General features: G+C 41.6%; 1 protein-coding gene across 1 annotated transcript; it reads right to left on the reverse strand.

Moving 5' to 3' along the window:
- Positions 1 to 1,763: 1,763 nt before the first annotated feature.
- Positions 1,764 to 25,191, reverse strand: LOC143282245 (uncharacterized). The gene is made up of 8 exons (XM_076587844.1): positions 25,116 to 25,191; positions 24,344 to 24,459; positions 22,755 to 23,019; positions 19,732 to 19,994; positions 16,058 to 16,157; positions 15,221 to 15,318; positions 12,302 to 12,578; positions 1,764 to 1,978 (listed from the first exon to the last, which is right to left on the reverse strand). Exons 1-8 carry the CDS (start codon positions 25,117 to 25,119, stop codon positions 1,764 to 1,766), a joined length of 1,338 nt encoding a protein of 445 aa, XP_076443959.1. The 5' UTR covers positions 25,120 to 25,191.
- Between the last annotated feature and the right edge of the window lie 524 nt (positions 25,192 to 25,715).

The raw sequence follows: 25,715 nt of genomic DNA on the forward strand, positions 1-25,715 counted from the left end.
AACAAGAACATACCCACCATACACTCCCCCGAAAACGGAGAATGGCTGCCTACATGGCGGAGTAAATAAATAAAAAAGTTATAAACGTAAAACGTTACATGTGTGTATGTGTGTGTGTGTGTGTGCCTGAAATCTGATTGAATGACACAGGAAACGAATGATGAGCGCCAAATGGCAGCCGCCAATCGGCTCTGCCCTGGTGGGCAACCTGTTGTGCATGCAGACGGGCCCGTGTTTTTTAAAGTGCTTGGAGCTTGGTCTCCGACCGAGGATTGGCGCTATATAAATATCTATATCAATCAATCAATCAAACAGATGTGTGTAGCATTTGAGGATTTTTCTGGACGCAGTGACGTTTCCACGAAAACCTAAACCTGAAATTGAAACTCAGTGCTGTCTCTTGCTTTGTTTAGTTCCTGTGAGAAGAAATCCCTTCCTTTTCCTCTGCGGCCTGGCTTCATGCCTAGATGTGCGTTCGATAACACGTCGTGTTCTTCTTTCTCTCCTCTGGCAATGCATTCCTGCGCGCGCGTAATAACTCACACGCAGCGGCGTTGTGCACACTCATTTTCTGCATACAGCTTCGCTGTGGTGGAGGCGGATGTGTACTGCGTTCCGTGTTAGTTTGTGATTTGAAGGGGGTGGTTTGCACACAGGGTCCCCCTACTTGGGCCCTTCAGCACCACAGAAGAGACCGTCAAAGACAACGTCGATCATGATAATGATGATGACGTAAGCAAAGATATCGACGTTGATCACAAATGATCGTTTTACGCACGCGCGCGCGTGTGTGTGTTCGTGGCTGTGGCTATGTGTGAGTGTCAGTATGTATGTCTGTGTGACTGTATGTGTGTTATTTCGTTTATTTTGTTTCTTTTCCTTCTTAGACTCAGTTTGAAACTAATTCGTGTCCAGAGTGGCTTCTCTGAAATCAATAACCTTGGAAGGCCTTACACTGAGGCGTTGCATGTGAATGGCTGCAAACATAAGAACATAAAAAAGCGTGAAGTGAATATGTTAATGAAATGAGTATGATAGAACAAGTTGTAACAGTACGTCGAAATTTTACCTGAGCGAGGGCAGATCATCGTGAAACAACTTTTACGCTTAAAGTTATTTAATTTCGATATTCATTCTGCCGGAAAGGATAGGGGTAATGTCTTGTTATAGGCTTATGTTTGTGTATGCGTTATACGCTTTGTCATTTGCTGTAATTCCAACGTTGAATTCACAGTTGGTGCATTGACATGACCTTTCCCATATGATATGCGATAATGCGTCATTGAATGAGCTAGTTTAAGTGCCACAACAGTCGACATCTTACAGACGTCATCGTCATTATCATAATCGCCATCTCTTTTTTTCCCATTTCTTTTTATCATTTTCTCTGTGTATTACGAATATTCCAGAAACCACAAACAAAACATGTTTTCAAATAAGGGTGACTTTCCATACTTTTTCACTCATTCCAAGAAAGCGTGACAGGAGCACGACCACACTTTCTCACATTTCCACACTTTCTTGTAAATTGAGTGAAAGCATGGGGTTGGATGAAGAATAGGTCAATATCTGTTTTGTGCTCTCGGAAATCGTCCGAGTGTTGTATGAACAAATAGTACGTTCAATGAAAAAGTTTTATTGCGAGAAAAGGATGAAATATCAACGTGCTACAACTGCTGTAAAGGAAAATTTTAGGAAACACAGAACACAAGAAACAACAAGGGCTTTGGCAAAGTTAACGATGGGAAACGTGATGTGCACCCTCAATAACGTCCATACGTGGTGGAGGCTTCACTGCTGGAGTAATCACTGTACACCGAAGTGGCATCATCGTCGTTAACACTGGTAGTGATGACCATGGAAGACGGTTCGGTGAGCATGGTGGTAGAAGGTCTTGAAAATGAAGGTAGACGACTTGAAAATGATGGTCTTGAAAATGAAGGTCGACCTGAAGTGGGGTCTAGGATTCTTATTGACCCTGAAGAGTAAAGGAGAATGCTTTTAGCACATTGTATAATTGCTATTGTAAGTTTTGAGTCAATGTATTTTAGAGTCATATTCTATACCATGTCAAACTGATGCAAACTAGCTTATTAGTTTTTCTGTGTTGGCCAAATTTTGTGGCTTGCTCACTGCCTCTGCCAAGTTTGTTATCTGCTTAGTCAATCAACGTCATTCTCAGCTTCGGTTCGTGAGACAGCCCTTTTACTTGAGCTTTTCAAAAGTTAATTTCATGTATGCTTGTTTTATGTCGTGTTCTGTGATTGTGATGTCACCGTCGCAGAATTAACGTCCTTATTTTTTGTTTGCGTCAGTTTTTGTCGTTATATTCGATCTATTTTTGACTCACTTGTGTGAACAAAGTGAGTCTATGTTTTAGTCCGGTGTTCGGTTGTGTGTGTGTTCGTTCTGTTGCTTAACGTCTATCCACATTTGTGATTTTAGACGAAGATCCGTCATCTCCCCCACCCCACCCATGCCTTAAATCATCACTACTTTCCCTGTACCTCTCTCCTCAATTAGCATAAAAAATATATAAACGAAATAAAACTAACTAGTCATCCAATAGAATTACAACAAAGAGCCGATTGGGCTCCAAATTAAACTCTGAACTATTTCAAACACATGTCGGTTATCATTTAAGGCATTTCTAATGGAAGCAGATGGAACTGCAGATTTTGTAAGTGACATAGGTAAATATTGTTTTTACTGTTCACATTTATGGATGATATGCACGGGTATATTGTGTGGGGGTGGGGTGGGTGTGTGTGTGTGTGGAGGTGGGGGGGGGGGAACTTTAATATTGCCATTTTCTCTGTAAATACTTCACAGTCATACCAATAACAGGCTGTAAGTCTCCCGAAATTGAACCGTATTTCCGAATCATAAACGGTTTATTTCGTTAATATATGTTCGAATGCGAATGCGAAAATTCTAAAAACAACTTCACACGGAGTCAGGGCTACTAGAAGGTAGGTTGTGTTTGAAGACGGCGACCTCATTTTTCTTGATCACAATTGAAAGGAAAGACAAATTCTGGACAGAACACATACAGCGATACTAACTACACCATCGACGTGTTTCGTGCATCTAAATATTCTAAAGTGGACACTGAATTAACTGGAATGAACATAAAAGAAAAATTGAATGGATCGTTTCGTTCAACCCATTGTAGACAGGTTTGTCAGTGCAGATCTATAATTCTACCATGTGTTGCGGTGGGCTTGAAGCGATGGCAACGTCTCATTTACTGCCGAAATTTTTTTTTAATTCGAGATATAAGCCACAAAAAAAACATTATTCAAAACGACGTTATTTCGTCTACTACAATCATATCTATTTGTCGCAGGAAGAAGAAAACGTCAATTTTGCTTTAACTACTAAATGCAGTCAAATGACGTCAGATGCGCATCAGCAGTGGGGATTAGTCTGCTTGCTTAAGGCTAATTTACACTAGGCATCTCAACTCCCAGCAACTAGTTGTGCTAGCGTTGCCGAGCTAGATGAGGAAGGATATTGTGAGTTGGTGGCAGTTGTCGACCCTTTATTTTTAGACCTTGCCTATCTGGTTTTCCCGAGCAAGATGCGCTTCAAGTTGCCGTAGCTGAAATAGATATCACCTCCCACCCAATATCCTATGGAGTTGGCCGCAAACTTCGACGTTGGCGCCAGTTGACATGCGCGTTTACACAAGATGCGCTGAGTTGAGGCAACCTTTTTCTCCACCGCGTGGCATTGCTCGACTCGCAAGCCAAGCCTCGCTCGCACGCACGCAGTGTGTGTTTTTTGGACGCGATAACTACGATTTAAGTTGATTTACGTTGACAGAGGTTGTGGCAACTAGTTGGTGTGGGTTACTGCATCTTGTCTCAACTTTCACAGTTGGTGTGCGCACCAGACCATCACACGATATCTTTGCGCGCATTTCATTCAAATCTTTGGCTGCTCCTAGGGTTTTTCACTGTCGACCCTTCAACAACAAGATGTCGAGTCCTGATTCCGCAGTTGTTTCTGATGATGTGCCGTCGACTCCTGGAGATGCTGCAGAGGACACCCCGGGGATCGAGTCCACCCCCACCCAGACTGACAAGAAGGGCAAGTCCCTCAAGCAGCATAGGCTCACCGAGAATCAAAAGGAGCAGGTCTTGGATTTAATGAAGAGAAATCCCTTTCTTTTCGACAAGAGGCAAGATGGGCTGAATAGCTACCCCCGAGAGCTTTATTTATACTATCTTGGAAGTTGAGCCAAGACCCACACCAACTACATGTCAACTTTCCAAGTTGAGCACAAGTTAACGCAACAGTTGTTGGCAGTTGGTGGTAGTTGCCAGTAAAAATGCTGTATAAAAGCGCCCAGCGCTTGCTGCGCGTGTGACGTGGCGGGGAGGCGGGGCTTATTTAAAAAACAACAAAAAAACTGCATTCGCAAGGGAGTTGAGGCAACCTGAATTCGGTAACTAGTTGACCAACGTTGAGCGGAGATATCGTTAGTTGACGCTCAACTTAGCTCAACTAGTTGAGCTAAGATACCGGCCTAGTGTAAATGTAGCCTTAGGAACTGAACATGCAGGGTTCGATCCCCATGGCATGTTTTTTGGTTTTTTGTTTGGTTGGTTGGTTGGTGTGTGTTTGTGATTTTTATTAATTATTTTTCTTCCAAGCTTATTTTATATATCATGTTTAATACAGAGCACTTCTCAACGATTCTTAAATCTCTTCTTTTTTTTTTCTCTCCTCGTGATTCCTTTACTGGATAAAGCGCGAAGCACAAGTGAGTTTTGAAGGCTTTGCCTCTTGTTCTCTTATATTCATTTATTTTCTTAATCTTTGAACCTTTGCCTTATTCTTTTCTTACTGTTTTCCTCGCAGTCCTTTCTCTTTTCGGGCTCTAAGCGTGGGATCGGACTGAACCTAGTTGTTATGCTTCATATTCCGCCCTGTGATGGCTTAACCTGGAGTCCCTTGCCAGGAGTCTCCGGGTTCTCCCGTTTTAATGACGTGTCTCTTAGACGGATTGTGGGTGGAGGGCTCAATCCTAAGAACAGTCTGGAAGGGAACTGAGGGGAGAGACGGTCACTCTGGAGATTTGTTTGAGATCTGTTACTCATGGGTACAATGCCGGAACTCACACCGACCCAGGTCCGGCGTTTTATTTGAGATACCTTTATTCTGTGTAATTGCATTTCTTTAGAGCTGAAGGATGCTAATTTTCAGATTCTCATTCAGCTGACGTATTTGCCAGTACTTGGGGTTCGGGTGCAGGTCTTCCAGATATCTGCCATAATGTTTGATCTTATTAGACCCCTTTCCCTTCACCAAGGTGGTGAGAAATTTGGCTTCCTTGATAAGGTCGGAGTCCATTCGTCTGTGTGGATGCTAGGACGAATGGCTTATCTTGGTCCAGTCGAAGGTCCTGTGCAAGATTCATGCCTCCAGGAAGATGGATCAGTGCTCTGAGCTGGTGTTCATCATTGACCACAAGAAGTGCAATCTATCCCCAAGTCAGATGTTTGAATTCTTATGAATGAAATTCGACACACTGTCCATTACAATCTCTCCAATACAAAGCTTGGATAGATCACAGTAGATCAACTGGCGTCCACTGTCCCTTAGTATCAGTATCAGTAGCTCAAGGAAGCGTCACTGCGTTCGGACAAATCCATATACGCTACCCGACATCTGCCAAGCAGATGCCTGGCCAGCAGCGTAACCCAACGCGCTTAGTCACACATTCACAGATACACACACATGCATAACAGATATGCAACAAACATGCAGTTTCACAGATATGAAAGCACAAATACACATAATCGTACACGAACCCCGACACACACACACACACACATACACACACCATCTCCCAAATTACCCTGCACCCCCCCTAATCCACACACTCATATGGCAGCTTCCACGGTGCGTGCGCGCGCACACACACACACATACACACACGCACACTTACTTATACAAGCACACACACATAAACCCATATCTCCCCCCGTCCTCCCTCCCGACCCCCACCCCTTGCACAAATACATATATGCACACCCGAACGTTCCAATATTCCGTTGCTTCCACAGTACAGACATGTAAACACACACATACCTCATCCTCTACACACACACACACACACACACACAAACACACACGTACACGCACGTGCACAGAGCTCTCCTGACACATGTGTACACTTACACCCTCGCGCATGCACACACGCACACACACACACAGAGGCTGCCACTGATTGGCCGCAAGATCTCTGATGTCTAGCGTGTTGCTCAGTATATTGTATTTAGAGAAACCCACAGAGACTGTTCCGTTTTGAATAAATTTGTGCAATGTTGGCTAATTTGCAAAGCATCGTGCTCTACCTTTCATGCCAGACTTACGGCCGCTCCATCTACCTTCATTTCTTTGAGGCGATCAATGGTGTGATGGCATTGTACCTGTTCTTTTTGGTATTCTTTGACTTTTCTGAGGATTTCCGATTTTCCTAAATGTAGGCCGCTCGTTGTTGTTGCGTTACCAGCAAGTTTGTCAGCTCGCTCATTTCCCCTAACACCTGCATGTCCCGGACAGTATAACCATGTAAGTTTTTTCATATGAAAGTTGCGCATTGCCTCATGCCACTCTGGGTTTCCCATTCCACTTTAAGTTTTCTGTATGAGGTTCTTTGAGTCCGTTAGAATCAATGTATGTTGGTTTCCAGGCATATGGATAGATGATAGCCACTGGAGAACATGTGTCACAGCTTCAACTTCCATCGTTAGGCTGGAGGTTGTGACTTTGGCATTCTCTTCCCAAATTGTTTTTTTTTTTTAATTTTGTTTCGCAGTGAATCCCCAACCGGACTGGTCTTTGGTGACTGAACCATCTGTGTATATGATGATGTCCTCTTCTTTACTGTTTTCTTCTGCGAGTAGCTTTACTTCTGCATCAGTTTTGCCATCTGGCCATTCCCGACAATGTCTTCCTATAGTGGGTGAAATTGCTGTGTTGAATAGATGACTGAGGTTTTCGGGGTTTTCCTCCCTTTCTTTTGCTTCTTTCAGGTCTTGTAGTCGGCATACTAGCTGGACTGTGTCTTCTGCTTGCCCTTCCTCGTCCAAGACGAGTGCCTTTTGGTTCCTTGACTGTATCATGCAGTGGGTTTTGAAGGTTTTCTAATGCTCTGAAGTAGGTCTTAACCTGTTCTAACTTGTTTTTGGCCTGCACTGAAGGAAGGTCAAGCAGATATCGCATGGTTTCCGTGGGTGTGTCTTTTGTTGTCCCAAGGATCAGCCTCATAGCTTCATTTTGAACTATTTCTAATTTTAGGAGGCTACTTTGAGACGGTGTTGTTAGCCCCAGTCCACAGTCGTCACACTGAGAATGAGTGCTTGATATAGAAGGAAGAGGTGACGTTGGTTGCCATTTAAGACAGAAAGATCCTTCTTGCATTTGAGAACAGTATTTGTCGTATGTTTTCTGAAGGTCAGCATCCTGTCGAACTGTATTCCTAGGTAGCTTAGGCATTCGGTTTACTCGATCTGAATTCCGTCGAATGACACAGGTGGTGGTGATTTTCTCGCGGTTTTGTTGTTGAGGGTGCACGGCAATGTTTGGACTTTCGCTGGATTGACGGAAGATCTTGCCACAAGGGTCTTAGGCAGGGTCCAGTAGCCTGCTTAATTGGGTACTGAAATTCTGCTGATCTCAAAAGACACAGCCTTGTGACATACAGATATGTCTGGGTGAGTGGTTCCTCGAGAAGACGTCTGCATGGCTACTCTCATCTCTAATGCCGAGGGAATGCCCAGAGCCACCCATCTTTCACAAGTTTCAAGTGGTGCTCTTCACACGTGCATCTGCTGTGGGTAAGGGAACTGACATGGACATGCTCCATGTAGCAGAGACTCGGTCCTTGGAGGGCTGCAATTGGCTCTTCAAGAACCTTGTTCGGTTCACCGAGTTCTCTATTTCTCATATAAGGCCTTTGACAAAAATCATTTAGTTCTTCACAGACACATGACAGTGATATGTTATGTGATAATAAAAGGGGGTGGGGGTGGGGGATGCACTGGGTGAACCTCACTTTGTGGGCTCAGGACCCCATCCATTGGTGTCACAACAGGGGTATTGCTCTCTCATTGAGACACACAGAAGGCAATATCAACTTCTTAATCATCGTGACTGATGCCCTAACAGGGTGATAGAGTGCCCTTCAGACAGAGTGAACCCTCGATAAGGTCACCCGTCAAGGGTATTGGAACTGCAGTTGGTGGACCACTTTGACACAAGGCTCTACAAGAGACTCCTAATTAATTTTGATGTCGCCAATCTCAGACCCAGAAGCCTGAGCAGAGGATGCTCTGTCTCTAGATTGGAGCAGCCTGATCGCTTATGGTCCCCACCCCTTTCTAGTCTTGTGCAAGGTGCTTTGGAAAGCTAGGTTATTTGTCTACAGCTCACCTTGATCGGACCCAAGTGGCCGGCCCAACCTATGCACCCAGACCTGCTGGTTCTCGCACATGTTTTTCCTCTGAAACTCAAGGTCAAATCAGATCTGTTAAGACAGCCCCGTTCAGGACTCCCTCGTTCTATTTCCAATTTGTTACACCACATGGATGGCTGCTTTGCCTCCAACAGATTTGAATCCTGCCGCCCTCGGACAGCCTCTGCTCTAACAGCCCATTCCGTTTGAAGTGACTTCTCAGACCTTAAGTCACTGGTTTCTGGTTCGATGACGTCGTGGTCTGAATTGCTGTATGATTTCCGTTGGTGCAAATGGCTGGAGTAGTATCTGGTATACAATGAGCCGTGTACTAAATCTTATAGCATGCAGCTCACAAACCTTCTTGCTCACTGCTCCACGCGGCTCAATCTCGAAACTGGTACAGTTCAATTTGCTTTTTGCTGCACAATCAAGCAGCTGAGTGGTCCTTCCTTTGAAGTGGACTTCTTTCTCAGAGAACTCACTTCGGGGCTTCACCCCAGGAGTACCATAAGCCTAAAAATGTTCAGTTTTGGCACTGTTCGAACCCTTGACATTCTCATCCTCAGGACCATTTTTCACCTTTCACCGACAGAAGAGCGAGTGAGATGCATAGTCTGAATGGATCATCTCAGGACATGGCTTTCCCCCGGAACGGTTTCACTACATTCCGTTTTCCTAACTACAAACCAAGACCAGGAGATGCTTCTCCCTCCTTGAGGATCAGACCCTTCATTGACATACAGGGAGGATAAAGATTGGCGTTAATGTCCAGTGAGGTGTAACTGGTATAGATCTCGCGGCACATGTTTCTCTCGGAGTCATTTCCTCGTTTCGAACAATGGGAACTACAAAGAAGACGTTGCTGCTGGCGACATTTGTCCGTGGGTTTCTCAGGTCATTCTGAAAGCCTACTCTGAGGTATAGAGACATATTTGCTGCTGGAATCCGAAAGCACATGAGGTGCGGGCCGTTGCCACTTTGACAGCCTTTGAGGACTCTGTGCCTCTTTTGCTAATTCTGGACGCCGCCTTTCAGGCGTTCGGAGATTCACATCATCAACATCTATCTCATGAAATTCTGAACGACCATGGCAGATGTTTTAAAGGGGATTTCGTTTGTCAGTCCTAATTCAGCTGGTACTACTATAGATTCTCCTGATGTAAACCAGTAAGGCTTTGTCCTACTTTTCATTTCTTTTTGGTTAAATAAAACTAACCATGTCAAGTTCGAATGCCCGTCTGTCTCAACTGTTCTTGCCGTGATTCACATGGGACATGGGAACGATTCAGTACTGAATGATTTGAATTACGCTGATTGGCACAGCAGACTACTGACATCTTTGTACTCTTTTAGCCGCAAAATTTGGCCAACAGAGAGGAAACCGAGAGGCCTAGTTTGCATTAGTATGACAAGGTAAGTATATTCAACCGAACAGGGAATAAAATGAAAACTCCCATTTAGTCACACACACACACACACACACACACACACACACACACACACACACACATGCACGATGTAATAATTTTAGGTAATTCATGTATACAATCGTCGTCGGTTTCCTGCATAATTTAGGCGATTACAGAAAACAATTGATCATTCTAAAACATTTTTTCTTCAATGAGAATGGAATCATCACTTTTCAGTATTCAGTTCTAATGATAAGAAAATCTGCTTTCCATGTTGACTTTTTTTCCAAAATGGTTTAGCTGGCTTTCTTTTTCATATGAATAAGAAATTATCACGAAGAAGAAATATTCGTTCAAAATTTAATTCACTTGTCTTTCTGAAAAGGACGTCGTCAATACAAGTAAAACTGATATTTGATTCATGATATACTTTCTTTTTTGTCTCACTCCCACCACCGTGACCTTACTCAGCATATTCTGGATAATGATACACCTACACCAGCATATTCTGCACGATGATACACCCATACCAGCATATTCTGCACGATGATACACCCATACCAGCATATTCTGCATAATGATACACATATACCAGCATATTCTGCATAATGATACACATATACCAGCATATTATGCATAATGATACACATATACCAGCATATTCTGCATAATGATACACCTGTACCAGCAAATAATTGAGGTCTTGACTTTTCGCCCTGCTTACCACATCATCATAAATATGTGTGTGTGTGTGTGTGTGAGAGAGAGAGAGAGAGAGTGTGTGTGTGTCAGAATATCTTTATTATCTCAGTAAAGAAATTTAGTGTGGCGAAGTCTGTGATACATACAGATTATAAGCCAAACGGCAGAATTTGGCATACAAAATATATAGCAAAAATAATACTCACCTCAGCTATAGCAAAGTAAGTCCGATAAAAAAAACCCAAAACTTTCCATTATTCAAAACACACACACATACACGTGAGCGCGCACACCCGCCCGTTTGCAAGCACCCATGCACACTTATTGTGCATACACATGCACAACGTATCAAATAGTATAGAGGTGAAATCAATATAAATTAATACTAATCAGTAAAACACACAACCAAATCTTAAACAAATAAGGCACTGAAACATCAATCACAGGCAAAGAAACATCTTTATACTAGTATTTTTGTAATCCTGTTTAAATGCATTGTGTATTTTATGTAGTTTGGTCATAGATGTGATGTCGTGATGTCTATGTGGTTATTTTTAATCCCGACGTGTGGGCATGAGTGTGTGTGTGCGTGCGTGCGTGCGTGTGTGTGTGTGTGTGTGTGTGAGAGAGAGAGAGAGAGAGAGAGAGAGAGTGTTCCGTTACACGTGCGTAAGTGTGTAGGCATGTCAGTATGTCCGAACAGAATTCAGAAATATTTTCATACTTATGCGATTCTCTCTCTCTGTGTGTGTGTGTGTGTGTGTGTGTGTGTGTGTATGTGTGTGTTTGTGTGTGTGTGGGTGCGCGCGCGCGCGCGTGTGTGTGTGGATGTGTGCGATTTTCATTTTAAAGCATTTATACATAGTATTCTAATGCTCCAGGTCTTGGTAAAAACAAAACAAAACAACAACAACAAAAAAAAAACAGTTAACTGTCAAGTTCATTTCCCTGGTTAAAGCGACTCTCTCTCTCTCTCTCTCTGTCTCTGTCTCTAATCAACAGGAGTCATGCAAAAAACAAACCTCTTCTCCTGTGTGAGTGCTTATTCTCTTCTCTCCTCTTCATCAGTACAACCAGTACCGTGATAAGGCAGAGAAGCAACGCACCTCCCAGGATCAGTCCAATTATGAGATTCCGATTTGTGGAACTGCTCTTTTTCTCTGGGGGAAACAAAGCGAATGGCTGTTGAATATTCAGGTGCTTTTGTGCACACTGGTAGACTGATTGATTTGCTATTTATTTACCGGTGTTGGTTTTTTGGCATTTATTCATTGATTTAGTAACTAGGTATTTTTGCTGTTTTGTTCATATATTGTTTTGTGGCCAGTATTGTCAATTTTGGAATTTCGTACCACTTTATCTTTTCTTCACGGCTGATGTCTAGGACAAAAGTGTGTGTGCGCGTGTGTGTGTATGTGTGTGGGAGGGGGGATCGAGTCTGAATTAGGATTCCCATCCTTCCTGTCCCCTGGCCTCCACAGGAAGAGAAAAAAGTCAATTCTCCTGTGTACCAACACACAACTAGCATAACATAAAGGCGAGAGAGTGAGAGAGTGGTTGGGGTGGAGAGAAAGAGAGAGATGTACTTAAATCAGATGGAGGAAGTAAGAAAGGGAACGGGTAAGAGGTGGTCTGGGGAGGGTTGAGATATTGCAGAAATAACATGATTTCTTACTTATAAAAAAATTATAAAAAAAAACTAAAAAAAAACACCTACCGGGTAATGGTCGATCTGTTCCAAACTCTGATCCTGTACTGTCGTAATTAGTATCCCCGTCAGAAACAAAGCAGCGATGATGGTTGAAATACTCTTCTGCACTGCCAGAGGTATCCTTGACAGTGAGGGTGGAGGTGGATACAACAAAACACCGGTGGGACGGAGTGATGGTGGTGTCACTGACAGTGACATACTTAGAAGTGGGGCTGATGTCGGTCCACGCAGCAACGCCCGATTTAGGGTCGGTGGGGGTGGACTGCCAGTGCCATTTGACGTCCTGCACAGTGCACGACCTGATCAGGTTAACGTGCCATGGGCTGATCTCTCTCCCCACCTCTCTCAAGAAACTATGGCAGCATGTTTGATACTGTGCACAACCTATTTTCGGGATTCATCTCATTATTTTGGATGCCTTGAATTTCCTTGTGCGAGAAGTTGGTGCACTTTATGTTGACAGAAAAAAAAAAAAATCCAAATGTGTGATGTAGAGACTTAGGTACAGAGTCAGAATTGGATATTTTTGTGTGGCAAATGCGAAACTGATTGCTGATTCATGGGACTGTAAGGTGAGCGAGGTGACATGAAGAACAGATGTGTAATGGATGCCTTCATGTATTCTGGCTTGCTTGCTGCAGTATCATGGAGACTGTGGTGCACTATGAAACAGGCAGTGCGAGTGACAATGCTGTGTGCAGAGTGTGCTGTGTACTGATGACAGTGTCAGCCTCAGTGTGCCTGCTGTTGTTTCAGCACCTGCCTGCTGTTGTTTCTATCACCTCTGTTTGCCTGCAATTGCGTCACAATGGAGACATAGAAAAAAAAAACGGCCTCAGCCCTTCCCAACATGAAAGTTGAAAGGCAGGCAGAACTGGCGAACGACACTAACTGCTTTCAAATTAAAGTCTTAACTCCCGAGAGCAAGGTTTCGGTTGCGCCCCTTTTCTCTGCATTCAAATTTTGTATTACGTGTAGCTGACACATTTTGTACTTTCCAAAGTCAATTCAGGTCTAGATTGGAAGCTGCTAGGCAAATCTCGCTCTCTGCCATAAATGAAGCCAAACCGTAGCTTTATTAGGCTTTTATTTTGAATAAACGTTCACCGACGTCACAGTGTCAGACACTGGTGAGAAACTGGCTTGATTCAAATCGCCCGCCATTTATAGTCCGGTTCAGGCTTTAAACGACGTCGAACCAACTACAGGCTCACGCTAATCTGATATGGGATGAGTGTAAGCGCAATATTAAAAGGCACTGTCAGTGACACTGGAAGAGGTTCCCTTCACGTGCTGGAGGTATTGTGACAGGTCAGTCTTCACAGGTCACAAGTTTCACCGCATCCTGACGTCATGGACATACATTTCACGAGCGTCGGTCAAGATGCATTTTATTGACGTATGAATATGCTGAACAGTGTGGGAGACGGAAAGTAGACCTGGCGACTCCAACTGAAGTAAGTGTGGAACCACTCTCTGATAGCATCCTGCGTGGCTGCCACACTGGTCGCTTTGGAGTATTGCTGATGGATGGTGTTTATCATCGTTTGCTGGTGTTAAATCCTTTCATTGTGGTAAACAGTGCTTCCTGCCAAAGTATATTAAGACATTGTAGTAACCTCATGTCCTGGAGCTGGTTTTGTTTGTTTGTTTGTTTGTTTTTTTGCAAAGGGTACGCAGTAAATGATCTGTTCGATGGTTTTTCTGCTTTTCCGGACTCCAGAATGTTCTTCTGCTTGCGGCTGTGATATATTCAGAATGATTTTGAGCATTACTTTGCTGACATACCTTATCTAAATAATGGTGCAGTGATACTAGCAGTGTTGAAGATTACCTTTCTTGGAGATGGTTATGATTAGTGATTAAGTCCATGGTGTGGACCTTGGCCTGTGTGCCAAATGTTGTTGCAGATGTCAGTAAGAATGTCAGTTTCTGTCAGCTCTGTGGGAATGTTGTCGATGCATGCAGTTTTGCCACAGTTCAGCGATTCCACTGATGCTATAACCACCTGTCGAGTGTAGGGAAGTCATCCTCATTTGATGAATCTTGCACTGTTAGTATCGTGAGTTTCCTTTGCTCTGTTGAACAGGTCAGGGCAGTACTCAATCCATTATATATATATATATATATATAATCATATCTGTTTCTTGTGTGAGACAGTTGTCGTCTTTGTCATGAATAGTGGTAATTGTACTTTGTTTTGGTTCAGTCAAATCTTTAAAGGCTCTCCTTGTCCCTTTGCTGTCCAGGGCTTTCTCAGCGTTTTGACACTGTTCAGCTTTTCGTTCTCAATTGCTATTTATTTCTCATTTCCTTTATCAAGTTTTCTTTTCTGGTTTTAGGTTCCTTCTCTTGTACATTTCCAACATTCTACTTTTGGCCATGACTCCGATTTCCACTGGCTAATTTGTATGACCTTTGTGAATGTTTCGTCCCTATCACTGGTATTCTCATTACATTAGGGGCCATAGTAATTCTTCCTGTTTTCCTCGGCATCTATTACCAGCCTTGGAATTCAAGTCATCCTGATTAAGTATTTTGTTGTTGTTTGTTTGTTTGTTTTCAATCTTGATGATGACAGTTTGAAGCTCGGTGTAGAATCCTTCAATGTCATTATCATAATAATTGTCTGATGTGGGGGCATATAAATATTTGCACTACTATGATGCTGAATGGTTTTTCTCTTTGGTGTTAGAATCAGTCATGCTGAATAAAACGGTGTACGTCGAAGATCTTGGAATATTCGTAGAAATTATAGGGTGTTCATGAATTAATTTTCAATTTTAAATCATAGTTAGAACAGTATGCGATACGATGTCAAACTCATGAGAGAGAGAGGAGAGAGAGAAAGAGAGAGATAAGGGGGGGGGGGGGGGGGGCAGTGGCGGGCAGTGGGGGGCGAAAGGGGAAGAAAGCGTGGTTTACCTGGTTTTCATTGTCAAAACGAATGAGCGTGCTGCATGTTAATTGCATTCCGCCATTCGGTAGAACTGTTCTCTTCGGTGTCGTTTCGAAATAAGACACTGTCAGAAAGAAAGAAAGAAATGAATGAATGAATAAATGATAACAATAATCCATAACTAATATCTTAATCCACCGCCTATAACCTAGTTAGTGTGCAATCCATTGCAATTCTTGTTGAAAAAGCTGTTGGATGTTTGAAACATTGTAAAGAAGTCAACGATGCACAGTAATTTGAAGTCATTAGTAATGTAACACACGTGATTTAAAGGGAAACCAGATAAAATTGAAAATGTTGTTTCTCTCTCTCTCTCTGTCTCTCTCTCTGTGTGTGTGTGTTTGTGTGTGTGTGTGTGTGTGTGTGTGTGTGTGTGTGTGTGTGTGTGTGTGTGTGTGCTTGGTAAACTTTTGACACCAAATTTCGTTTCAAAAACACACTTTTTATTTATAATGACAAATCACTTCTGTGAGGGGCACACAAGTATAAAGAAGCCAGAATTGTTTCGCAAGTCATATTCCTGTTGCATTTTCATTACAAACAAAATTAAACACTTTTATCTAATATACTCATATACTAATTAATAATATCAGTCATTTTATCGTTCTTAGTTCAAATTAGAACTTCTGATTAGTATGGAAATTAAATTGGTGCTAACATTTGCGATATTCTGTCAAGAAAAGGAAAATCATGTATACTATGGGGAATATTATGTCTCAAGGCATGCAAAGGACAGATAGATAGATACATACCACACACACACACACACACATTGACAGGACTCCTTCCCACATATTCCTCACTTTTCACATCAAACGTCTTTTCCTCAGAGTCTGTTCTTGTTTCAGTGGCCAGCTCAGTGACGGCTGTGCAGACGTAAGTTCCTGCATCGGCACACGTCACCTGTGACGATGACACACAGTGATCATTTGTCAGTGTTTTGCTTCTGGCGAGGTAAGACATGTAAAGACGGGTTTATGGAAGGAAACCCCGTAGCATATATGATTAAAAAAGATAATGAACAAGAGAGGCGGGTGAGAAGAAACTGTCTTACCCATTACACTATCGTGGCTCCTTAATTGACGTTCTAACATTTAATATTTAAACATACTTTGTTTAAAGGGCGATAAATCGATTGTGGTATTCGAAGTGAGAACGCTGTTTAAATCATATTATTCTGGTGTATCTTGGGCATTCAAAAATTCTTTAAGGGCAATTAAAAATTCTTTTTAAGTCCGCGGTAAAGGAGACGTGGCTATCGCCGCAATCACACTGCAACATTTAGCCGTTTTCTCTAGATCCAGATAGATGTACAAGTTTAGTTACACCCGCCGGGTCGATCGATTCATTTTCTCTTTTATGTTATTCTAGTTTAATAGTTTTAAAGTCGATATGAAAATTTAGTATTTTGTTAAACTAATAACATGTAGAGCCAAGTACAAGTACTTCTAAACGTCGTATGAAGTAAAAAGGACTTCATTTTGAGAAAAGTCAAGACTGGAATTTTTTTCGTTTCATCAATTGAAGAGTATTAACTCGCATGGTTTACAATTTTTAACTGTGAATTCCGACTGATTCTGTGGATATTTTTATGGCAGTTTGGGGCATAATCCAGTGATGAGGCGTTCACAAATCTTTCTCTGAATAAATATTTAATGGTCTCCGTTCGCGAAGAATATGAGCACGCGCTTTGAATGTGTATAAATATGTGTATGCAATTGATTTTTGCCCATGACCTTCAGGGCTCAGCCAATAGATCTATAAAGTCCACTTGTCGTATTGATTTTAGTATTTTCCGAAAAAGACCACTTGGGCGAATGAACATAGTGAAAGCCCTGTACACTGAGAGTAAAACATGCAAGCTTTTTATGTATTGAGTATAATTTCAAAATGTAATGTTTAAGATAAGAAAGATCAGTTTAAAGCAAATTAAGTCCCATAGCATTAATTACAGATTAATTTCCCCCTTTTTTTTACTTAGCAAAAGAAGTTCCTGTTAGAGCAAAAAATGATAAAAATGACTGCTCTTATTGTGTCAGAATATCAGATCAAAGTGCCAAGTTTAGAGACTAAAAAAATTATATATATATAAAACAGTAAATTCAGTTTGCATATAATTTGGCTTCTTTTATTTTTTTTGTGCCCATCCCAGAGGTGCAATATTGTTTTAAATAAGATGACTGGAAAGAACTGAATTTTTCCTATTTTTATGCCTAATTTGGTGTCAACTGACAAAGTATTTGCAGAGAAAATGTCAATGTTAAAGTTTACCACGGACACACAGGCACACACACACACACACAGATAATCGAACACCGGGTTAACACATAGACTCACTTTGTTTACACAAGTGAGTCAAAAAGCAAATACAAAAAACAAAAAACTGAAACAACAACAACAAACACACACACACACACACACACACACACAAACGACAATCCGTACATGACATTGTGTTCACAATTGATTCCATGACCACTAACCGGTCGATTAAGAGATATTTCATACATCTGGAGGTAAAAACTATGCAATTATAAAGCAACATGCAAAACGCTTGGCACGGTTGGACAGTTTGCACGGGTGGAACCAACTGCTTCCTTTAGACGCTCATCATTCGTTTTCTGTGTCATTCAGTGTGGCTTAAGTCACAAACACACACACACATACATACACACACACGCGCGCGCGCGCGCGCACTCGCACACACATGCATACACACACTCTCCTGTGTGGGAGAGGGCTGTGTGTTGACGCACCGTCAATGCCATCTCCGCGAGGGCTCACGCCATTCAGTTTTGTTGTTGTTGTTGTTGCTACATTACAAGTTGATAACAAGAGAGGCAACGCCCACAAGACCCAGTGTGTCGAACTTAATCCAACAAACGAATAATGAAAAAAAACAACTGTCAAGCTTTTTTTTTAATTTTCAAAATTTTTAAATACAAATAATGACCTTTACCAATGACCTTACACTCTGCACAGAATATCATCAGGAGATGACTTTAAAGTTCTGATGCATACCTACCATCATGCCAAATTAGTTTTCTGTACCGCTTGGAATAGCCGAGAAAACGCCAACGTTAAAATTTACCATGGACACACGCACACCTTGTCATTACGTATACTATGTATGTTTATACACATGAGTCAATACATGTTACATAAGCTCAGATTGATAACAACCATTAAGTGAAAACATCAAGTTCAAGGGAGGAAAGATCTTTGTTTAACTCCGGACGAAGGAATGCTCACGCATTCCTACACAAAACGTATTCGGTTTCGGACGAAGGAATGGAATAGCATTTTCCAAAAGTAAAATTTCATCATGCGCTGTACACGTGACTTTGTGATAAGCCAAGCAGAGTGCGCTATTCTGGGTCACTCCACAATCGAACAGTATGATTGGTTAATATGGGATGTGTGGCCTGTCTCGCACACACGCTGACAAAGTCACTGACCGGTCGTCTGCTCGCGTGCCAGCTTGTTAGCAAAGCGGCCTCTTCTCGGAATGTTGTGAAGCGAACAAGGCAGTGACGGCAATGTTTTAGGGTTGCCGAAGTAGCCTACTTGAAATGCTACAAACTGAAGGGTCGGACATTGAAGAGGTGGATGATGACGAAGAAAGCGAATTTAATGCAGAAAGCGAGCATGGGTATGGTGATTCGGGGTGAAAAATTGGCAGTATTTTCTACATATGGCAAAACTGTAAAAATAAGATGAGAAATTTGATTTTTTTTTACATGTAATAGCTCAACACGTATTAAACCAGTTCTGAAAGTTTCATTTTCTTACACAGTATTTTGTATTTTTTGTAATTTTTTTCCTAACCCTTACAAATGGGCCGTCTGTGGGGAAAAGCAAGGGAGAAAACTTGTCGTCCCGAGTGAGTTAAGGCTGGAAATAACAGAAATTCCAGTCATATTGTTAGAACGTTCAGGTCATATTGTTAGAACGTAGCTTTTACTATGCATAATATCAATGCAGCCATTGTTTTATATCTTTACCGTCCTCTCCCGTATATACCTATCATCGTGTCGTTATGGACTTTACCTGTAGCCGAATCAAACCACAATTTATTAAAAAGACCTATACCCCCTCCCCACACCTCCACCCCCTTCGCCTCGTCTCCACCTTGTCATTCAAAACTGTCTCCTGGATCACAAATAAAATACATTGCTCTCAGGATGCTGAAAACATCCACAATGAACAGGGTATAACAAAGATGACTGCTGGATCACCTGGTAAGCTGATGACAAGTGAAAACGAATCAGCCACAATTAGACGTTAAATCTTTCTTCCCCTGTAGGGAAATGCGAATGTGAAATGTTTTATTTGGATAAGGCCAAGGCCCCTAACTGATGGGGAAACATACATCAATGGCACAAGTGAATATCGGATTATAAAAATATTCGTTTTCCGAAAATGTTCATCGTTTTAGAACTTTGTAAGTGTAGAACACCCTTGTAGGGAAACCCACCTCCAGCATGTTATAGTAGATGGCCCGCGGAACAATTCCCCCAGTAACAGACACCTTCTCGGGTTCCACCTTACTGATCACTGACTTAGGCTGGTCAGTGATGGCCAGTTCTTTAGGCTGGAGTGTGACGTTCTGCTGTGTAGCCTTGAAGGACAGCACCAGACTGATCAGTTTGTTCTGACTTTGCAGAGCCTTGCAGATAATCACGGCCGTTTCCTTGTCGGCATTAAACAATGTCACTGTTCGGGGGTTGATGGTCAATACTGCCCGAGCCACTGAAAGAAAGGTGGTTGGAAATATGAGAGAGAGAGAGAGAGAGAGAGAGAGAGAGAGAGAGAGAGAGAGAGAGAGAAACGAAACGAAACGAAATGAAACGAAACGAAACGAAAGTTTATTCAATAAGGCCATGGCCCCATTTGAAGGGTTGATTACATATTTTGTAAGAATAGATTTGCATAAGAATATAATCTTACAACGTGTATGCTCAAAGCTCTGTTCTCTTTAACCAGTCATGAATCTCCGTCGTTTTAATGACTTATAGATAAATATGGCAAGATTCGAAAGAAACGTTATCATTTGTAGAAGACAGAAGTAATACTAACCGAAACTTACTTGGTCTGTTATAATATCTCAACGGAATATATATTTGTCTCAAGTCATCTAATACAGGACAACATAATACGAAATGGACTTCATCTTCTTTTGCAGATCTGGAGAGAGAGAGAGAGAGAGAGAGAGAGAGAGAGCCCATAACTCAGAACCAAGAAGTGATTTAATATACATCTGCTTTCGGGCACAATACACATAAAGAGGGATGGAGACAATCAGGTTCCTGAACTCAAGACTGATTCCATCCCCCCCCCTCTCTCTCTCTCTCTATGTATATATATATCCGAATGGTTAAAGCGTTGGACTTTCAATCTGAGAGTCCCGGGTTTGAATCTCGGTGGCGCCTGGTGGGTGAAGGGTGGAGATTGTTCCGATTTCTCAGGTCAACATATGTGCAGACCTGCCAGTGCCTGAACCCCCTTCGTGTGTATACACACGCAGAAGATCAAATACGCACGTTAAGGATCCTTTTACCCATGTCAGCGTTCGGTGGCTTATAGAAATTGGAAACAAGAACATACCCAGCATTTCACCCCCCAAAACGGACTATGGCTGCCTACATGGCGGGGTAAATAAAGAAAACGGTCATACACGTAAAATGCTAAATGTTTGTCTGAGTGTGTATGTTGTGTGCCTGAAATCTGAAACAAATGATGAGCGCCCAATGGCAGCCGTCAGTCGGCTCTACCCAGGTAGGCAGCCTGGTGTGTAAATGATCCCGAGTTTGAAAAGCACTTAGAGCTTGGTCTCCAACCAAAGACAGGCGCTGTATAAGTATCCATATCAATCAATCAATCAATCAATCAACACACACACACACACACACACACACACACACATATATATATATATATATACCCTACATTGTCCAAGTGTATGTATGAATGTGTGTCTTCATGTTTTACATTTATTTGCTTATTTATCATCATTGTTGTCTTATTTATTTATCTATTTATTTTATTATTATTAATATTATTATTATTATTATTTTATTATTATCATTACTACTACCTTTTTTAATATCATCATTATTATTTATTTATTTATGTAAGATTATCTATCATTTATTCACCTTTTTTTTTTTTTTTTTTTTTTTTTTTTTTTTTTCTTTTTTTTTTTCTCAAGGCTTGACTAAGCGCGTTGGGTTACGCCGCTGGTCAGGCATCTGCTTGGCAGATGTGGTGTAGCGTATATGGATTTGTCCGAACGCAGTGACGCCTCCTTGAGCTACTGAAACTGAAACTGAAACTGTCCAAGATACAGCACATATTTCTCTTCCTATGCACTACATGAAAATATTACATATGACTCGAGTGTCATAACTCGTTGAAGATTATATATAAACAGTAGAGCACAACACAACAGGGGGAAACATTTTAGATAACCAATTGCTATATTCTACCTCCAATAAAGAACATCACATTTCTCAGTAACACAACACTAATTGACAACACCAATTACATTAATGGTTTCTTTCCCCTTTTGATGGAATGAAAATATTTCTAGACAGATCATGTGTGGTTGCTATTTATTGCTTTGAACAACTCATACAGTTGTGCATTGGCAAAACGATTTAGTCTTAATGTTTGGAACCCAGACATCCAATAAACACACACACACACACTGAAACACCCACGCGCGCATATCTATCAAAGATGAGCTTGAGCTTAACACTTTGTAGATCATTTGATGACTTGTAAGTCTAATCCGCGCCCTACGTGTCGGTCGCACTGCGAGCTTTCTATGATTATAGCTGTCTAGCATACAAGAATAGTAGACATTAGCCATCAAGTTCTGCAGATTTTTCCAATAATACGGCCTCTGGCCTTCCTCAAGGAACACTGACGCCATATCACGGGGTACCATTGGTACAAATGACAGTCAACATTGGGTTGAAAATCAAATGTAAAAAAGCACACCGTCTCTCTCTCCTCTCTGTCTTCTCTGTTTCCATCCCAGTTAATCCCACGTGAAGTTTTAGCCAGGTGAGATGTACACACTCCGGCATGCAGTAGAGGAGGCAATTACAGTAGGTGTGAGATGATGTCCATACCAAAGCACAACTCCACACAAATGCGATATTTTGAAAAACCCTCACTTACATGTATGAACATGCATAGCTAACAAACGTACACACATGATCATTAACAACAGTGTTCGGATAAGAGCTTACAGATAGTTTAATTAAATAGCAACATAAAGGTGTGCACAAGTGTAATATTCTAATATATATGTGTGTGTATATATATATATATATATATATATATATATATATATATATATATATATATATTTGTGTGGAGTTGTGCTTTGGTATGGACATCATCTCACACCTACTGTAATTGCCTCCTCTACTGCATATATATGTATGTATGTATGTATGTATGTATGTACATCCGACAAATATTTATTACCTGAATTAAACGGAGAATTTATCTCGATCAAATGGGTGTCGTCATCGTCATCAAGATCATCCTCAAGGTCGTCACCGTCCTTCTTCAGAAAGCAGCGGTACCTCCTGCCGTTGTCCTCTTTGTCCAAAACAATCTTCAATACACTCCACGTGGTCATGTGCTTACAGCTGTTGGGCAATGGCAGCAGCGTGTTGTTGATGTTTGGTCTTTTTACCCTGATCCAGGAGGTGTCGTCATTGTTTTTGTATTCCCACACCAGCTCTACCTGGATAACACATGTGAAAAATCCTCTATGTGTCATGGAATTCAGTCTCAGTGACTTTAGGTGTCTATTTTTCTGTAGCTGTTCATTGGCTCCTATTCCTGTTTGCTGGTTGGATGGTGTTTCTTAATGTTGATTGGCCGGTATGTGAGCCTGGCGATTGGACGAGCGAGTGTGGGCAGGTTGCAGGCAGTCACTTGTCAAACAGACCGGCTGCAGATCAAACTGATCCTGCAGATTTGTTCTTCGTTCAAGACTTTGGGCTGACCGGTGAATATATTATTTTATATTTTATTTCTTTGAATGCACATTACAATTAGTATAGGTAAAAAAAACCTCTTTGATTTAATTTTAATGACAGATTTACTTGTTTAGCTAACTGAAGTTAAAGTTTGAAATAATGGAGAACGAATGTTTTGCGAATGTGACGGTGAGTTTCATTTGTGATGATATGCTACTGTAACTGCTAAGTGTGAAAGTTATTCATATTATAAAATGTATTACTGGCAACTGTATGGATGGAGCAAAAAAGTAAATGTGTTACCGGTATAAAATGGATGGCTGCATTGGTTATATTGTTCCATTTTGATTTTTAAGCGTTTATTTTATATATATATAATAATTTTGATGAAGATTGAAAAGATTGTGTGAGGGTGTGTGAGAGGTACTGTTGGAACGAGCAGACCGTGTTCTGCTATATTTGTCTTATGCAAAACTAACCCGTCTCCCTCTTGTCAACAGACCCTTGCAGGTTTTGACAGTCTCTCTCTCTCTCTGTCTCTCTCTCTCTCTGTCTCTCTCTCTGTCTCTGTCTCTATCTCTCTCTGTCTCTCTTTCTTACACATATATATGTAAAGGACGAACCAGATCTCAACAGAGATGGCCAAAAATATTGTCCACACGAGTTTGACCAAGTTTTAAACCAAGTCTCTAAAGTGGGTATACTCGTACTGTATGGCTACAGCAGACAGCATATAACCAGTGTTCTACGCTAACATCTGTACCTCTTTCTGCATCAGTACACTGCTAAGTGAAGAAGACACGGAACTCTGAAAGCCAGACGGGAAGCATTGTTTTGAAATATTTGAATTCGTTTAAGAAGATATGGGAACAACTAGTCAAAAGAGAACTATAGTAGTCGCATCGTGAAAACACAAATGTTGAAGTTTTGTAGTTTTAACATATAGATACGTTGTATGTATTCTATGCGTCAACTTCGATTTTAGTCAGAGTGCTACACAGGGCGAATCCTTTTCACCACCTCCCACCCTCCACCCCCACATGCCCTTATAAGTATTGAGGAAAAGCAGACCTGACACATATATACCTGTGTGTCCGGAGTGATAGTGCCCACGCTGCCTGAGCAGTTCAACAACAGCACGTCGCCCACTTTTATGTTGTTGATGGGGACCGCTGGTGTGACACTGAACCGTCCTGGATTTACTGGAACATATAGAGACACAATCATTATTTCCTGAGCAAAAAGAAAGAAAAAAAGAAGAAACAAAAAATCCTACTGATATGTCATTTTCCGTTGTGTCGAACACGCGTCACATGAACAGATCACACAAACACAGCCACAGAGACAGACAGGCACACACATACACACACACGCGCGCGCGCGCACGCACGCACAAACGTACACATAAACACACACACACGTACCGTCTACCCAGTCACTGAGTGCACGAATAGGTACTCAGACATCAACCCCATCCAACAGCCCCTTCACACACAAGTGTGTGTGTGTGTGTGTGTGTGTGTGTGTGTGTGTGTGTGTGTGTGTGTGTGTGTGTCTGTGACAGAGAGAAAGAGAGGGGGGATACAAACACTCAGAGGTAATATATTTAGACCGATAAAAGAAAGATGTAACCTAAAGATGAGAAAGACGTATCATCTGCATGTAGTATTTCTAATTCAGACATTACACTAATGAAGGGGGGAAATAAATATTCAAACTCAGCTGCATTCTATATTTATAATTTCAAGGCTTTATACAAGTAAATACGGCTTCATACAAGCCAGCTTCATAGGTTGCTCATCCAGTACAAAACTGGCATATTGGCTAATCGCTATGTCTAAGATTCTCTCCATCTTACCCATCGTCTTTCCTTGATATTTACGACCCCTTCCCGTTCTCTCAGGTATTCTGGAGAAGTGATCCTTCGAGTCACCAAAGTATTTTCAAAGACACTGAATTTTAGTCAAAGAGGTTTTAAGTATTAAACACCTTCTCACTGGAACTCTCTTCCTGTGGATCTCGGTCACTCACCAACTCTGTCCTTTCAAAGCGAAACTAACTACCTATCTATTCAAAATGGAATATGGATGTGATGAAGCACAGTAGTTTGTCGACCTCCTCACTTCCTCTACAACCTCCTTGTGCACCACGTATTGAAGTTTTCATGTAGTGGGTGTGCTTGTATGTGTGTGTGTGTGTGTGTTTGTGTGTGTGTGTGTGTGTGTTTTCTTTCTTTTTATAGATGTTATTAATTCTACCAACAATGCATTATTGAACTGTTTTCTTCTTTGCAATTATTTATATTCATACATGCACAGACACCCCTTTCATCACCCAAATTACATGCAGAGTCGCTGACACTGACAGTCGCTGCCACCGGTGTTACCTCTCTTTTTACAGAATATGCATGATTTACTAACTATGCAGGCTGGCCAATCTCTCATTTCTGTCCAGCCCT

This window comes from Babylonia areolata, chromosome 5 (genome assembly GCF_041734735.1).
Source record: "Babylonia areolata isolate BAREFJ2019XMU chromosome 5, ASM4173473v1, whole genome shotgun sequence".
NCBI lineage: Eukaryota > Metazoa > Mollusca > Gastropoda > Neogastropoda > Buccinidae > Babylonia > Babylonia areolata.